General features: G+C 41.2%; 2 protein-coding genes across 6 annotated transcripts in view; one reads left to right on the top strand and one right to left on the bottom strand.

Annotated features, from left to right (window-relative positions):
• Positions 1-17,156, bottom strand: part of prickle2a (prickle homolog 2a) — a 66,037-nt gene that overhangs the window by 24,609 nt on the left and 24,272 nt on the right. For 4 of the 5 annotated variants that reach the window (XM_067412855.1, XM_067412853.1, XM_067412856.1 and 1 more), the window contains exon 2: positions 9,521-9,676. In XM_067412855.1, the coding sequence (XP_067268956.1) occupies positions 9,521-9,652 (132 nt within the window). In that variant the 5' untranslated portion in view covers positions 9,653-9,676. Of the gene's footprint in view, positions 1-9,520; positions 9,677-11,087; positions 11,247-17,156 lie in introns of those variants that run through there. The other variant, XM_067412852.1, reaches the window with a different exon arrangement.
• Positions 16,267-17,075, top strand: LOC137038362 (caldesmon-like). Its single transcript, XM_067412847.1, has 2 exons — positions 16,267-16,616; positions 16,703-17,075. The coding sequence occupies exons 1-2, from the start codon at positions 16,267-16,269 to the stop codon at positions 17,073-17,075; spliced, it is 723 nt and encodes a 240-aa protein (XP_067268948.1).

Below are 17,156 nucleotides of genomic sequence, written 5' to 3' on the forward strand. Positions count from 1 at the left end.
AAATTCATCTTGAAAATGTCAGATACCTTGATGTAAAGGGATTAACTAATCAGCTGTTCATGGATGATATAATTAGATTAGATAAATAGAGGAAATTATATAATACCAATTTAGCTCAACCAATGAGCAAGCAATGCATCATTTTGTTCAGTCTGTGGTGTCAAAGGTCACAATTAAAGAACAAACACGTCAGCAAAACATCAGCTCAAAGTGTCTGAATCACTTTAGTCCCAATTTTTTTAAATCAATTTTACTGGTCACTGTATGACGAGTTTTTTGGGTATAATATGTCACAGTTGACTTTATTCTGCTCTCCACACACCATACATTAACTATAGTGTCCTGCACACATTAGTGAAACATCATATCTGTGTTTGAATCATTTTTGCTTTGACCGCATCTCATTCAAAGGGCTGGAAGATTGACAGGGCATTGGAAACGCTAAAGGGCATGACCAGATAATCATAATGGCCAAGTGGTTGATGGAGATCTTGGTCTTACATTCCAGGTTTTTGTTTGTTTGTTTGTTTGTTTGTTTTTTTACGTTAGTGGAGAGACATAATGGAGACCTGCAGTGGCAAGATATACAATGAGAAGCATGACTGTTATGGCAGAAATGTCCCCCTCCTTTCTAGATGACATGATGGGCTTGGGTTAGGAAAAGCTTCAGTGGGCTGGGAATAGCCAAACTCAAGCAGCATGTGCCCAGTCCAGTGCAAATCCTTGAAGCAGAGAGATATTTAAAGCTACCTTTGCTTCTTTAGCGGTGAATGCTTGTGTTGCTAGGTTGAGGCTGCTGGGCGATTTAAAGAGAAAACTGAAACAGGCAGACCATTGCAGTTTTTTTTTTTTCCTTTTTTTTTTGTTGAGAGGAGCAACATTTACCATGACAGGAGAAGAATGAGAGCTGCTCAAATGGGGATCTCATCTCATCCATGATCATTTCAGAGATCACAGATAGACTAATTTGGTCCGGATTTGAGACTGCTGTGTTCATACATGCCAAAACAAACCAGATTCAAGGAGAAAATGTGTGCGTGCATGCGAGCTAGAGCGAATGTGTGAGAGAGAGAGAGAGAGAGAGAGAGAGAGAGAGAGAGAGAGAGAGAGAGAGAGAGAGAGAGAGAGAGAGAGAGAAACTTATAGGTTCCTTCTGTGACATGAGCCATTTCCTTTCCATCTGTTCAACCATGAAATGTTCAACAGGAAATCAGACATGCACAGCGATCCTCATCTGTCTCTATTTCCCACACAAGCACAGATCACAGATATCTAAATCTCTATAAGTGAATCTAATAAAACCTGTCAAGATATGTCATTGTCAGGTTACATGTTAAAATCAAAAGAAAGAAATAAGACATTATATTTTGCTTAATCTTGCATTTTTGAAGCCTAAATGCATCTGCTAAAGTTCTTGCCAGTTCTTCCCAAGCAATATTATCATATAACCCAAATTTACCCAAAATCATCTCTACACTGGTTACCTATTAAGTCCTATATCAATTATAAAGTATTGCAACTGACCTATAAGGCTCTAAACAGTTTAGCTCCTGTGTATTTAACTGATCTTCAATCGCTCTATAATTGCTCTTTAAGATCACAAAACTCTGGGCTTCTGGTAGTCTAAAATCTAAGTGTGAAAAGCTGCATTTGAACACATGAGAGAACTACAGTTGACTGTCAACTAGCATGCGGTTTCTGCACCTGCGTGTAAATGTTTATTTCTGCAAATTTAGTCATTTATATTTGTCATTCAAAAAGGGAAACCGATGCTGCAGGCTGCAGATACACTACACCGAGTGAACAGCCAATCAGACTTCTCTCTCTCACTTACAGTCCGACGCCATTTCTACATCTTGAATCGGCCAAAAAAAAAATGATGTTGACCCCTGACAGGACTTTAGATGATGCCAACTCTAAATCAACATGGACCAATGCCAAAGTTTCTATATAACCTGTAATCATGACAGATTCCTGTTTAACAAGCTCATTGTTTGTGCCCATGAAGTTGGCACTGTATGATTTGACAAATGCACAATCCTAGGACGCTTCTGATAACAGATCACTCTAATTTGTAATGTAGATATACATTCTCTATAAAGCTGATTTGAAATGATATGTATGGTAAAAAGTTATATTAAAGGTGAATTAAACAGAATTGCATTACAAGTCTTTTGGAGACTAAACCTTTGGAGAAACCAGGCTCAGTCAGGGTGCCAGTTCTCCTCTGGCCTATTAACAAACAGTGTATGATTATTATTCTGGCAAACTTACAGGACAGAAATCATATTAGATTGGAATATTCAAAGTTTGAGGTATCCTGCTGGAGACGGGTTTATTGAGGATGACGTGTGGATTAAACAATTATTAAATAGGAATTATGGAATGATCGGAGGCATCACGCCAAAGACGGGTTTATTGAGGATGCCATGTCGATGAGACAATTTCAGAGGGGAGACTAAATGTTACGGTTGGCTCCAGCAGGAAGGCACAGACAGGAACAGGGATATCTCAAAAGGAAGTCTTTAATGAATAATACTTAGAAGAGCACCCTTACGAAACAAAAATATATTGCAATATATTTGAAAATATCATGCAATATATTCACATATATGGGATTTAATATTTATATTTTCCAATATATTGCAATATATTGAAAGCGGCATTCATTTGTATATTTTGCAATATATTGCATGAATATATAATATATTTTATAATACCATTAATATATTATTCCATATATTAAAATGTATTTCAAGAAAATATATTGGTAAATATATTTTCCTTTCGTAAGGGCATACAGGACTCAAACTCAATGTAACACAGGAAGACACTCAGATAAGATTACGGTAGCATAACAGGAATACTCACAAGTTGTATAATGGTGATCGGACAAAGACACTCACACACTGATAACTAGACTAATGAGAGGAACAGGTAACATAGATGACTAAACACGGCTGAACAGTACTAGACTAACTAGGGTAACTATGACAACAGAAAAGTGGCGGGAAACAGAACAAAGGAACATGTGACAACTAAACCAGGAAGTGCAGGGGCAAAAACACAACAAAAACAGACCATACATGTAACACTAACATTAGCCTAGATTCATCCATTTTTGTTTTATATCAGCTCTGCATTCCGTTAATCTTGTGAATTGGTAAGTTTCGTCAGGCGTGAAGAAATATAAAGCTGAGTATCGTCAGCATAACAATGAAAACTAACGCCATGCTTCCTAATGATATCTCCCAGTGGAGCATACACAGGGTGAAAAGCAGCGGTCCTAACACTGAGCCTTGCGGTACCCCATACTGAACTTGTGATCACTGTGACATCTCTTCATTCACTGCTTCAAACTGATAACGGTCAGATAAGTACGATTTAAACCATGCCAATGCAGTTCCACTAATGGCAACATAATTTTCGATTCTATTCAAAAGAATGTTGTGATCGATAGTATCGAATGCAGCGCTAAGATCGAGTAACACTAATAGAGAGATACAACCACGATCAGATGATAAGAGTAAATCATTTGTAACTCTGATAAGAGCAGTCTCAGCACTAGGGGTGTAACGATTCGTTTTAACAAATCGATTCGACTGAAATAAATCAGTCACACTGATTAAATTTTTTGGCTAAAAAGTTACTGAATCGATTTCAAGTCACTGAATCGCTTCGGATCATATCGTTCTAAATGTAGTATCGTTCTATAATTCTTAGAACGAATCATTACACCCCTACTCAGTACTATGATAAAGGCCTAAATCCTGACTGGAAATCCTCACAGGTACCATTCCTTTCTATGCAGCATAGTTGTGAGGACACAGCCTTTTCTAGTATTTTTGACAGAAAAGTTAAATTTGAGATTGGCCTGTAATTGACTAATTCTGTAGGCTCAACTTGCATTTTTTTAAATAAGTTGTTTAACAATAGCCAACTTAAGTTTCCGGTGCATATCCTAATATCAAGGATGAATTAATGATATTAAGAAGAGGTTCTATGACCTCTTGAAGCATCTCTTTTAATAGCCTAGTTGAGCATACATGTTGCGGATTTTGATGATTTAACAATTTTAGCCAATTCTTCCTCTCCTATAGCTGTGTGTGTGTGTGTGTGTGTGTGTGTGTGTGTGTGTGTGTGTTTGTGTGTGTGTGTGTCCTCCTCTAGCAGTGAATGAGAGGAATTGTTCCTCAGTGACACTACAAGGCTCTGTCTGATGTACTACTGTAGTAGACGGCTGCATGGTTATAATTTTCTTTCTAATAGTATCAATCTTACACGTAAAGATGTTCATACAGTCATTACATCTGTGCTGTTCACAAACATCAGAAGTTGAAGCTTTATTTTTAGAGGATTGAATATTCAGCAGGCCAAACTTTATTATCTGTTCATCTGTATTATATCTGTTATTTATTTGTTGGACATCAATATAATTTTTTACCGTCGAATGGTTTTGATGGGGTTTTTGCGTATTTACAAATTTGTGGAACAGACACAATCTCTATGTGATAATATCTAGGTGAAAGAGTCTCTATTTGCTGGGATTTAGCTGACTCTGGTGACGTGAGACCGCTAGCAGATGGTCGTTTAACAAGTTTGTCTGCTTCCTGACCTGAGTCACGGTTTAGCTCTAAGACTATGTGCCAAATTACTAGAGAGAAGAGCAGCAGCAGTCTTTTTACAAGTCAGGTCTGCTCCAAAAAACTTTTCCAATTGTCTATGAACCCTATGTTATTTTGCGGACACCACTTAGACAACCAGCCATTGAGTGATGATAATCTGCTAACTATCTCATCACTCCACCTAACAGGGAGAGGACCAGAGCAAAAAACTTGACATGACATCGTACTTGCAAGTTTACACACCTCATTAATGTTAATTTTGGTGATCTCCGACTGGTGAAGTCGAACATCATTAGTGCCGACGAGAATAATAATCTTATAGAATTTACAATTAGCATTAGCCAACACTTTTAAATTTGCTTTGCTGTCAGGGGCTCTGGCTCCCGGTAAACATGTGACTATGGTGGCTGGTGTCTCTATTTTCACGTTGCGTGTAATAGAATTGCCAATAACTAGGTTACTTTCAACAGGATCCTCAGTGGGTGCTTCACTGAGTGGGGAGAACCTGTTTGATGTTCTAATCGGAACGGAAGAGTGGTTTTTTTATCCGCGACTGTGCCGTCTCACAGTTACCCTGCCCTGCTGCACGGGCTCAGCCGGAACCAAACAATGTAAATAGTTCACTAACTTAGTCGCATCTAAATCAGTGTCTAAAGCTGTTACATTCTCACTACTGTCAGATAAATTCTTGATGCGTGTCTCTAATTCTGAAATCTTCTCTGTCAGCCTGACTATCTCCTTACATTTATCACATGTGAAGCCCTGTTGGCCAATGGAGATAGATATGCTAAACATGTAGCATGTAGTGAAAATGGCAGGAGAAGAAGACTTGGCTTACCGTGTTTGTTGATTAATCCAATTTACCAAAGTATTTGGAGTCTAGTCAATAATCCAACTCATAGTGATAGTGGTTTAGATTAAAAGCAAGCGATGTCAGATTTTTTGTGGTAGGCATTTTTAGACAATATGGTGATGAGAAAGTTTTATTTAGCAGTTTAAACAACAAAGATGAACAATTATGAAAAAAGGGGCTGTATATTTTTTTTTATAGTACAGCTATTATATATAATAACAATTTAGTGATATGAGCAAATCCTGCCCAAAATGTTTTGCCTTTAGCATTTCCTCATGGAATACCATCTTTCACCTGAATATTTTATCAAATAGTTTCAAACCCATGAGACTTTCATTCATCTTCATAACACAGGTGAGGATATTTTTAATGAAATCTGAGCGATTTCATGTCCCTCTGCTGTAACTCGACCCCTTCAAAACTCTGATGCTTCAAAATGTTCATAAAGAGATGGTTAAAAAAAAATCATATGAATGGAGCGTTTTAATCCAAGTCTTCCGAAGAGATACGATCGCTTTATATGATGAACAGATTTCATTCAGGCTTCATTCACAGATAAACATTGATCGCTGAACATACAAAGCGCTCTCAAATGTGTTAAATAGAAGCTCAAGCATGAAAACCAACGAGTTTCATTCTCTCACAGATTTTCTATGTTTATATGTGAATAAAAGGCATTTTTGGGTGAACTATCTGTTTAAATTGAGTTGCAAATGCTGTTTAGTTGTCATTAGGTGTGTTTTGCCTGTTCAGGTTTGACTCATCAGGAGTGTGTTACCTGTTCAGGTTTGAGTCATCAGGAGTGTGTTGCCTGTTCAGGGTTGAGTCATCAGGAGTGTGTTACCTGTTCAGGTTTGAGTTATCAGGAGTGTGTTACCTGTTCAGGTTTGAGTCATCATCAGGAGTGTGTTACCTGTTCAGGTTTGAGTCGTCAGGAGTGTGTTAACTGATCAGGTTTGAGTCATCAGGTATGCGTTACCTGTTCAGGTTTGAGTCATCATCAGGAGTGTGTTACCTGTTCAGGGTTGAGTCATCAGGAGTGTGTTTTCTGTTCAGGTTTGAGTCATCAGGAGTGCGTTACCTGTTCAGGTTTGAGTCATCAGGAGTGTGTTTTCTGTTCAGGTTTGAGTCATCAGGAGTGTGTTAACTGATCAGGTTTGAGTCATCAGGAGTGCGTTACCTGTTCAGGTTTGAGTCATCAGGAGTGTGTTTTCTGTTCAGGTTTGAGTCATCAGGAGTGTGTTAACTGATCAGGTTTGAGTCATCAGGAGTGTGTTTTCTGTTAAGGTTTGAGTCATCAGGTATGCGTTACCTGTTCAGGTTTGAGTCATCAGGAGTGTGTTTTCTGTTCAGGTTTGAGTCATCAGGAGTGTTACCTGCTCAGGTTTGAGTCATCAGGAGTGTGTTTTCTGTTCAGGTTTGAGTCATCAGGAGTGTGTTAACTGATCAGGTTTGAGTCATCAGGTATGCGTTACCTGTTCAGGTTTGAGTCATCAGGAGTGTGTTTTCTGTTCAGGTTTGAGTCATCAGGAGTGTTACCTGTTCAGGTTTGAGTCATCAGGAGTGTTACCTGTTCAGGGTTGAGTCATCAGGAGTGTGTTACCGGTTCAGGGTTGAGTCATCAGGAGTGTTACCTGTTCAGGTTTGAGTCATCAGGAGTGTGTTTTCTGTTCAGGTTTGAGTCATCAGGACTGTGTTACCTGTTCAGGGTTGAGTCATCAGGAGTGTTACCTGTTCAGGTTTGAGTCATCAGGTATGCGTTACCTGTTCAGATTTGAGTCATCAGGAGTGTGACCTGTTCAGGTTTGAGTCATCAGGAATGTGTTACCTGTTCAGGTTTGAGTCATCAGGAGTGTTTTACCTGTTCAGGTTTGAGTCATCAGGAGTGTGACCTGTTCAGGTTTGAGTCATCAGGAGTGTGTTACCTGTTCAGGTTTGAGTCATCAGGAGTGTTTTACCTGTTCAGGTTTGAGTCATCAGGTGTGTGTTACCTGTTCAGGTTTGAGTCATCAGGAGTGTGTTACCTGTTCAGGTTTGAGTCATCAGGAGTGTTTTACATGTACAGGTTTGAGTCATCAGGAGTGTGTTACCTGTTCAGGTTTGAGTCATCAGGAGTGTTTTACCTGTACAGGTTTGAGCCATCAGGAGTGTGTTACCTGTTCAGGTTTGAGTCATCAGGAGTGTGTTACCTGTTCAGGGTTGAGTCATCAGGAGTGTTTTACCTGTTCAGGTTTGAGTCATCAGGACTGTGTTACCTGTTCAGGTTTGAGTCATCAGGAGTGTGTTACCTGTTTAGGGTTGAGTCATCAGGAGTGTGTTACCTGTTCAGGGTTGAGTCATCAGGAGTGTTACCTGTTCAGGTTTGAGTCATTAGGTGTGTGTTACCTGTTCAGGTTTGAGTCATCAGGAGTGTTACCTATTCAGGTTTGAGTCATTAGGTGTGTGTTACCTGTTCAGGTTTGAGTCATCAGGAGTGTTACCTGTTCAGGTTTGAGTCATTAGGTGTGTGTTACCTGTTCAGGGTTGAGTCATCAGGAGTGTTACCTGTTCAGGTTTGAGTCATTAGGTGTGTGTTACCTGTTCAGGTTTGAGTCATCAGGAGTGTGTTACCTGTTCAGTTTTGAGTCATCCGGTGTGTGTTATCTGCTCAGGTTTGAAGCATCAGGTGTGTGTTACCTGTTCAGGTTTGAGTCATCAAGTATGCGTTATCTGTTCAGGCTTGAGTCATCAGGTGTGTGTTACCTGTTCAGGTTTGAGGCATCAGGTGTGTGTTATCTGTTCAGGTTTGAGTCATCCGGTGTGTTTTACCTGTTCAGGTTTGAGTCATCAGGTGTGTGTTATCTGCTCAGGTTTGAAGCATCAGGTGTGTGTTACCTGTTCAGGTTTGAGTCATCAAGTATGCGTTATCTGTTCAGGCTAGAGTTATCAGGTGTGTGTTACCTGTTCAGGTTTGAGGCATCAGGTGTGTGTTATCAGGTGTGTGTTACATGTTCAGGTTTGAGTCATCAGGTGTATGTTATCAGGTGTGTTACCTGTTCAGGTCTGAGTCATCAGGTGTGTGTTACCTGTTTAGGTTTGAGTCATCAGGTGTGTGTTATCAGTTCAAGTTTGAGTCATCAGGTGTGTGTTACCTGTTCAGGTTTGAAGCATCAGGTGTGTGTTACCTGTTCAGGTTTGAAGCATCAGGTATGTGTTGTCAGGTGTGTTAAGCCTTTTGACTCGCCGACGGGTTTTGTGAAATGACTGAAATTATAGGCAAATCAGTGCTTCTGCACGCGAGTTACAATCACGCAGTGCGAATGATCAAAGACGTGATCAGAGAGAATTGCCGTGAGATATTTGGCTAAATATCAGGACCTGTTGGCGATTGAAACTCCTGCTGTGTGAAATGAGTTCTGACTGGAAATCACATTGGCGATGACCGACAGCCAATGAGAGAGTGAGATACAGGGAAGAGTTATAGACAGAATATCAGTATTTTAATAGATATATTTAGATATATCAGTATTTTAATAGATATATTTACAATTATATCAAACAGAAACAAAGCCCAAACATTTGCACATCCAGCCGCAGCAGCAGCACATTACAAAATTATTTATTTACCTCAAACTCTCTGTGCAGAACACAATCCTCGCTCCCTCTGTCTCTGCAACAATTTCCTCTGCCATAATCTTTTTTATTTTATCCACAAATCATCGCACAGACAATTTGGAGCCAAATTTGTGTAGTTTATCATTTTTAATAACAATTCCAAGTCTCGCGTGAGAACTCCGGTCTGACGCATGTGTGATCTCACGTTGTTTACTTGTCACATCGCACGTGTGTTTGGCTGGGAAGCGTAGTTTGTGCACCGGAGAGAGAGAGAGTTGCCGGCGATTGTTCCCTTTTGTATAGTCACGCAGTGTGAACCCCTCTGTCTCTGATCCATCGGTCAGTGTGAACACAGAAGTGACTGAATGCTACCCCAGATAGTCATGCAGTGTGAAAAGAGCAGTGACCCGACAAGTTTGAAAATCATGCAGTCTGAACTAGGCTTTACCTGTTCAGGTTTGAGGCCCGGGGGAACCCAGGCGTACTCCTCCAGGGCACAGCCAGAGTCGTCATCAGAAGTCGAGTTCCTCTGGAAGTCAAACATGATCTTAGAGACGGTCCTCTCCATATCCAAAGCCATATCACCACATCATACCATTAATCACTGCAGAAAGAAACAGACAGGCGGGAATGCAGATGTAAGCATTTTTAGACACTTATAGAAGCTGAAAAAAAACTTGCATGCATATATTTTAAATATTTTGCAAACACACATTGGGTTTCCATGTTTTATGGGGACTTTTCATAGACATAATGATTTGTATACTTTTTAACCTGTATATTTTATCCCCTTACACTAACCCTAAAACTACCTGTAACACACACACACACACACACACACACACACACACACACGTATGTTTTTGTGAATTGAGGGGACTCTCCATAGGCGTAATGGTTTTTATACTGTACAAACCGTATTTTCTATCCCCCTACACTGCCCCTACCCCTAGTCATTACACACACACACACACACACATTCAGCATTTTGCCATTTAAAAAAAAGCTATTAATATTAATAATGTATAAGCTGTTTTCATCTTGTCCCCAGAAGGTCAACAATGACTGGTGTTCGACCTTTGAGGGTACATTTGTTTAATTAACACAGTTCACCAAATGCTCAATAAATGTGAGATTGCTGAAATAAAATGTACTGATTAATTGAAAACTGGAAATCCAACTTTCCAACTCATTTACTGATAATGCAACGCAACAAGGGAATAAGCGTTGAAACACTACAGTTAGACAGGAACAAATCATCTGTGACCACAAATAAGCTTGTTATGGAAATGTGAATAACTGGTTTTATATGCAAAATATTTAAGCAGATTATAATAGGTATTTTAATATTACACGATTCAAACAGATCAAACAGAAAGAGCTCGTCTGAGGTAACAACTGCATATTTTCATATCTGACAATGTATCGTGAGATTAGATTTAAAATCATTTCTTTTTCACATAAAACCAAATTTTTTCTTGTATGAATGATATCAAAAACGCCACTGTGCATGGAGCGAACATTTTCCTGGAGCAATGTACAAAACAAAGCCATCTCAATGCATCGAAATGTCTTTAAAAACACATCTGTGCGCCTGCTGATGCCATTATCAACATATCTGCGGCAACATGATACATCATTTCAGCAGCGAGAGTATTACAATCATCACCAGAGCTCTCGGTTCAATGGAAGTGGTTCAGTTTGTGAACCTCCACACCTGAAAGCTTTCTCTCACATTATAAATTATACACTTATACCACACAAGACGTCATTGTGACATCACAAACTTGCGCACCACATAATTTGGTCAAAAACAAGGATAGGAAGAAAGAATATAAATACAACAATCAAAGAAAAGAAAACCATACGGCTGCTATGATTTCCAGAAGCGATCGAACCCATTAAACGAATACACTGATTCACAGAGAGACTGTGTTTAAATAACCCATCTTATGATACCGCTGCAAAGATACAACACTCTCCTGTTTAACAATCCCCATGAAAGGCATACAGACCTGCATCTTCATATCAGCATCCGAAAAATAACCTGAGGGCTGAGAGAACCAGAAATAGAGGGGGAAAAAAGAGAAGCGCAGTGCTAAAGCAAAGCGAAAATAAACGCTTTTCTCTTTTATGTGTCATGCCTCATCCTTCGCTCTCACTCTGCCTGTGGATTTGACTGTTTCTGTGTGGGTGTGTGTGAGAAAGAGAGAAAAAAGAAAGGGAGGGAGTGTGGGAGAAAGAGAGAGACGGGGAAAGAGAGAATATCTTATCTGTGTAAAAGGGAACATGAGAGCAATCTCTCAGCTAAAGGACTGATGTTGACCCTTATGTATCTTTAGACACTTTATAATGTGTACATGTTTACATGTGTGTACTTAGCACATGCTTATTTACGATACAAGACATGGCACAAATCACAAACTGAGGCCCAAAACACCAAGAGATATGAACATGGTGGCACACAGGACAAGTTACACGGGTGAGGAAAACTATACATTTAAAGCAAACCGATTGCATCACTGTGTCAATGCTCCAGCATTGCTTCATAAACAAACCTGTCTACACTGTCAGAAAAAAGGTACAGTGCTGTCACTGGGTACAAAACCGAAAAGGTACTAATATGTACCTTTTAAGGTACTACTACGCACTCTTAAAGTATTATGTACCATTTAGGTGGGAGTAAGGTTCAAAGATGTACCTTTTTTCTGAGGGTGTAGAGGTCTGCACGTCTGCACATGCGTGTAAAACATGCTAAACAAAGCCATTGCCATTTTTTATAAACCTATTTTTGATCAACAGTCAAGAACATCATGTAGGAATATGTCATTTTCAGCTTTGGATTGCATTGCTTTTATGCTTGTGTGGAGTATGTGTTCAGCCAGAGTTTAAATTTTAAGAAAATCAATAAAAAGTATTCACGAATACTGTACTGTACTTTACCTCAATCCTTTCAGACCCGAACAAGAAATTGCATATTGGGTTCCAGTGAGGATGATGAAGATGAGAAAATAATCCAAACCCACGCAGTTGGCGTCAGTCAGTGGCGGTGAGTGGGCTCTCGACACATGACAGCGCCTCATAATACAGCTGTAATTACTGCTGCTGATAATTAAGCCTCAATGATGGCTACACGTCACTACGTATTAATGGCAAAAAGATACGCGCTGGGCTAACTTTACATGTTTATGAAAGGTGCTTTCTTTGAAGAGCAGTCACAGTTTCTGAGACGAGCAGTCATCTGTGGAATATGCTGCCTTCACTGAAAAAAAAGCTCTTCTTATTTAGTATTTGTTTCTTGTTTCCAGTCCAAATATCCAGTCCAGTCTTAAAATTCTTAAATCAAGATTCATTTATTAGATAAGTAAAATTACATGATATTTTTGCTTGTTTTCTAGGGGGAAATATCAAAATGAAGTGAGTTTTTGCTTAAAACAGGCAAAATGATCTGCCAATGGGGTGAGAAAAATAATCTTATTTCTGATTGGGACGGAAACTAGAAACAAGATTTCAATCAGAAATAAGATTATTATCTCACCCCATTGGCAGATCATTTAGCTAATTTTAAGCAAAAACTCACTTCATTTTGATTTGATTTTTAAGAAAACAAGGAAAAAATATCTCATGTCGTTTTACTTATCTGGTAAATGCATCTTGATTTTAGAATTTTTTTATATTTAGACTAGAAACAAGACAAAATTACTAAGTCAGAAGAGTATTTTTTGCAGTGTTACAGCTGTACAGATACCAATAATGAGGTATATCACTAAAAGCATGAAACTGAACAAGAATGAAATGACAAAACAGGTCACATCTTACAATGGAAATCCTTTCCTATTGTCTGTATGCCCTCTAGATTTAAGATTTTCATATGGCCAACAATAAAGCAGATGGAAGACTCCCATAGACATACAGTGAATGAGGGGCTCAAACCACATCTAAAAGACGTTACCTTAAAAAACACAGAGATGTTACAGCAAAGTGTTGCTTTAGCATCTTTTTGGATGTTTTTAATCGATTCTAAAGAACATTGGCATTGCAACAACATTTACAGTCTACACTGTCAGAAAAAGGGTACATTGCTGTCACTGGGACGGTACCCTAAGGTACAAAACCGAAAAGGTATTAATATTTAAGGTACTTAAAGTACTATGTACCATTTAGGGGTGAGTAAGGTAAATGTACCTTTTCGCTTTTGTACCAAAGAATCACAACACTACCAACACTACCTTTTTTTCTGAGCGTGGAGGTTTGCATGTCTGAACATTTGTGTGTAAAACATGCTTACCAAAGCCACTGCCATTTTTTAATAAACATATTTTAGAAACATATTTTTGGTCGGCAGTCAATAAAATCATGTAGGAATATGCCATTTTCAACTTTGGATTGCATTGCTTTTGTGTTGTGGAAAATACAATGCTCTCTGTACACCCTCTAGATTTAAGATTTTCCTACACCCTTAAAAATAAAGGTGCTAGGAAGAACCAAAAATGGGGCTTCACAGGGATGCCATAGAAGAAGCATTTTTGGTTCCCCAAAGAACCGTTTTGTGAAAGGTTTTTTTTAAAGAACCATGTTTTTCTAACCATTTTATAGTCTAAAGAACCTTTTTGCACTACAAAGAACCCTTTGTGCAATGGAAAGGTTATTCAGATATTAAAGGTTCTTCATGGAACCATACACACTGCCAAGAAACCATTATGAAAATTTACTTTTAAGAGTGTATGGCCAGCAATAAAGCAGATGGAAGACTCCCATAGATAGGCATTGAAGGAAGGGCTCAAACCATATCTAAAAGATGCTACCTTAAAAAACACAGATGTTTACAGCTAAATTTTGGTTTAGCGATTCTAAAGCACATATGGCATTGCAGCAACCTTTCCAGTCTCCTTGTCATTGTACAGGAACACAGAAAGATGTTTGAGCGTTTGGAGTGCTCTCGCTGACCGTGAACACATTAATCATTCAAACTAACAGCAGGATGCTGGCTTTGTCTCTTTCCAGTGCTCTGGTCGCCATGGAGCTCTCGGCAGTGACAAGTCTCCGTGGAAACCTTGTGCTGATTCAAGAGCAAGAAAGCATACCCACAACAGATTTATCAGTGAGAAAGAGTAAACCCATTTCCCTAAAGCCATCACTCATACTTCCAGCTTCTCCTTTCAGCCAGTCACTTTCTTTGCATCAAAATTTATTTTTGTGGCAACTCACTTTGAGTTAGAAGTGTAATAAAGCATTTTCATATCGCATTTCATCCCAAAAAATTTAATTCTACGATATAAAGAATGTAAATCCTAAATCCTTTTGTAACACCCTTGAGTTTTTTGCACTGTGGCATTATGTAATATTTATTAAGACATCATTTTTTCATGCTTGTTAAGTAGAATCTATTCAGACTTTTGAGCTTTGGTTTTGTAATTATTAATCTTGTTAGATTATTTTATGATAGTACTTTATTTATTCTGTAATACAGTAAATATTGTATTACAGCCTTTTTTATTTTTTTATTTACACACAAATTATCACACAACAAAAGTGAGTATACCACTGTGTAAAATCACAAAAATGTCAATTGTTTCAAAATTGTATCACACCTCAACAACTGCTTTGTTTTTAATTTGACCAGTTTAATATTATTTTACGAAAAACAAAATGAATTTTAAAAAAAGTCTGGATTTGGGTGCAGCAGTATAGCTTTAACAACAAAAATCAAAGATACAAAAGTACTCCGCTTTTTACTCTCTAAAAAAATCTAAAAACATGAAAAGAACAACCATAATAACAACAAGATCTGACCAAGAGCTACTGAAACTGACACCCTGGTGTATAAATACTAGAAACAAACAAATGAAACTAAATCAAGACCAAGTGGACATGATCAACAAGAAACAAAAGAAACAAAAGAGTAGCAGGAAAAAGGGAATGCAGAAAATACTAAATGCAGAAAGGGAGGAGCCATGGTGGAGCATTGGAGCTGATGCCAGGAACCACGGGGATGGCTGACTGAGGCTGATCTGGTGGAAGTAGAGGTAGAGACACTGAAGGTCCTGGAGACCAAGGTGGAGGTGTGGGGAATTGTGGCCGACGTTAAGCCTGGGTGCCGGAAGACTGAGGCGGAGGACTGTGGTGAAGCCAGAGAGAAGAAGGAGCCCGACAGAGCCAAAGGGTTGGAGTCACAGATGAAGGGAGAGCAACAAACTGACCAAGGTGGAGCCAAAGGGACCAAGGAGCCCTCAAAGACATAAGACAGAGTCAATGTGGAGGCAAGGGAGGGAAGAACCAAGGTGGAGGCAAGGGAGGGAAGAGCCATGGTGGAGGCAAGGGAGGGAAGAGCCAAGGTGGAGGCAAGGGAGGGAAGAGCCATGGTGGAGGCAAGGGAGGGAAGAGCCAATGTGGAGGCAAGGGAGGGAAGAACCAAGGTGGAGGCAAGGGAGGGAAGAGCCATGGTGGAGGCAAGGGAGGGAAGAGCCAAGGTGGAGGCAAGGGAGGGAAGAGCCATGGTGGAGGCAAGGGAGGGAAGAGCCAATGTGGAGGCAAGGGAGGGAAGAGCCAAAGTGGAGGCAAGGAAGGGAAGAGCCAAGGTGAAGGCAAGGAAGGGAAGAGCCAAGGTGGAGGCAAGGGAGGGAAGAGCCATGGTGAAGGGAAGGGAGGGAAGAGCCATGGTGGAGACAAGGGAGGGAAGAGCCAAGGTGGAGGCAAGGAAGGGAAGAGCCAAGGTGAAGGCAAGGGAGGGAAGAGCCATGGTGGAGGCAAGGGAGGGAAGAGCCAAGGTGGAGGCAAGGGAGGGAAGAGCCAAGGTGGAGGCAAGGAAGGGAAGAGCCGAGGTGGAGGCAAGGGAGGGAAGAGCCATGGTGGAGGGAAGGGAGGGAAGAGCCATGGTGGAGACAAGGGAGGGAAGAGCCAAGGTGGAGGCAAGGGAGGGAAGAGCCAAGGTTGAGGCAAGGGAGAGAAGAGCCATGGTGGAGGCAAGGGAGGGAAGAGCCAAGGTGGAGGCAAGGGAGGGAAGAGCCAAGGCGAGGCAAGGGGGGAAGAGCCAAGATGGAGTCAAGGAAGTGAAGAGCCACGGTGGAGGCAAGGGAGGGAAGAGCCACGGTGGAGGCTAGGGAGGGAAGAGCCACGGTGGAGGCAAGGGAGGGAAGAGCCACGGTGGAGGCAAGGGAGGGAAGAGCCACGGTGGACGCAAGGGAGGGAACAGCTATGGTGGACACAAGGGAAGGAACAGCGAAGGTGGAGGCATGGGAGGGAAGAGCCAAGGTGGAGGCATGGGAGGGAAGAGCCAAGGTGGAGGCAAGGGAGGGAAGAGCCACAGTGGAGGCTAGGGAGGGAAGAGACAAGATGGAGGCAAGGGAGAGAAGAGCGAAGGTGGAGGCAAGGGAGGAAAGAGCCAAAGTGGAGCGAAGAGCGAAGGTGGAGGCAAGAGAGGGAAGAGCCACAGTGGAGGCAAGGGAGGGAAGAGCCAATGTGGAAGCAAGGGAGGGAAGAGCCAAGGTGGAGGCAACGGAGGGAAGAGCCAAGTGGAGGCAAGGGAGGGAAGAGCCACAGTGGAGGCAAGGGAGGGAAGAGCCACAGTGGAGGCAAGGGAGGGAAGAGCCTAGGTTGAGGCAAGGGAGGGAAGAGCCTAGGTGGAGACAAGGGAGGGAAGAGCCAAGGTGGAGGCAAGGGAGGGAAGATGCAAGGTGGAGGCAAGGGAAGGAAAAGCCAAGGTGGAGGCAAGGGAGGGAAGAGCCACAGTGGAGGCATATGAGGGAAGAGCCAAGGTGGAGGCAAGGGAGGGAATAGCCAAGGTGGAGCAAAGGGAGGGAAGAGCCAAGGTGGAGGCAAGGGAGGGAATAGCCAAGGTGGAGGCAAGGGAGGGAAGAGCCAAGGTGGAGGCAAGAGAGGGAAGAGCCAAGGTGGAGGCAAGGGAGGGAAGAGCCAAGGTGAAGGCAAGGGAGGGAAGAGCCAAAGTGGAGGCAAGGGAGGGAAGAGCCATGGTAGAGGCAAGGGAGGGAAGAGCCACGGTGTAGGCATGGGAGGGAAGAGCCACGGTGGAGGCATCGGAGGGAAGAGCCAAGGTGGAGGCACGGGAGGGAAGAGCCACAGTGGAA

The sequence above is a fragment of the Pseudorasbora parva genome, chromosome 13 (genome assembly GCF_024679245.1).
Source record: "Pseudorasbora parva isolate DD20220531a chromosome 13, ASM2467924v1, whole genome shotgun sequence".
Classification (NCBI taxonomy): domain Eukaryota; kingdom Metazoa; phylum Chordata; class Actinopteri; order Cypriniformes; family Gobionidae; genus Pseudorasbora; species Pseudorasbora parva.

Coding starts and splice junctions, on each gene's coding strand:
- LOC137038362 (XM_067412847.1), top strand. CDS start 16,267: ATGGTGGACACAAGGGAAGGAACAGCGAAGGTGGAGGCATGGGAGGGA. Junction 16,617..16,702: donor AGGGAAGAGCCACAGTGGAG/GCAAGGGAGGGA, acceptor GGTGGAGACAAG/GGAGGGAAGAGCCAAGGTGG.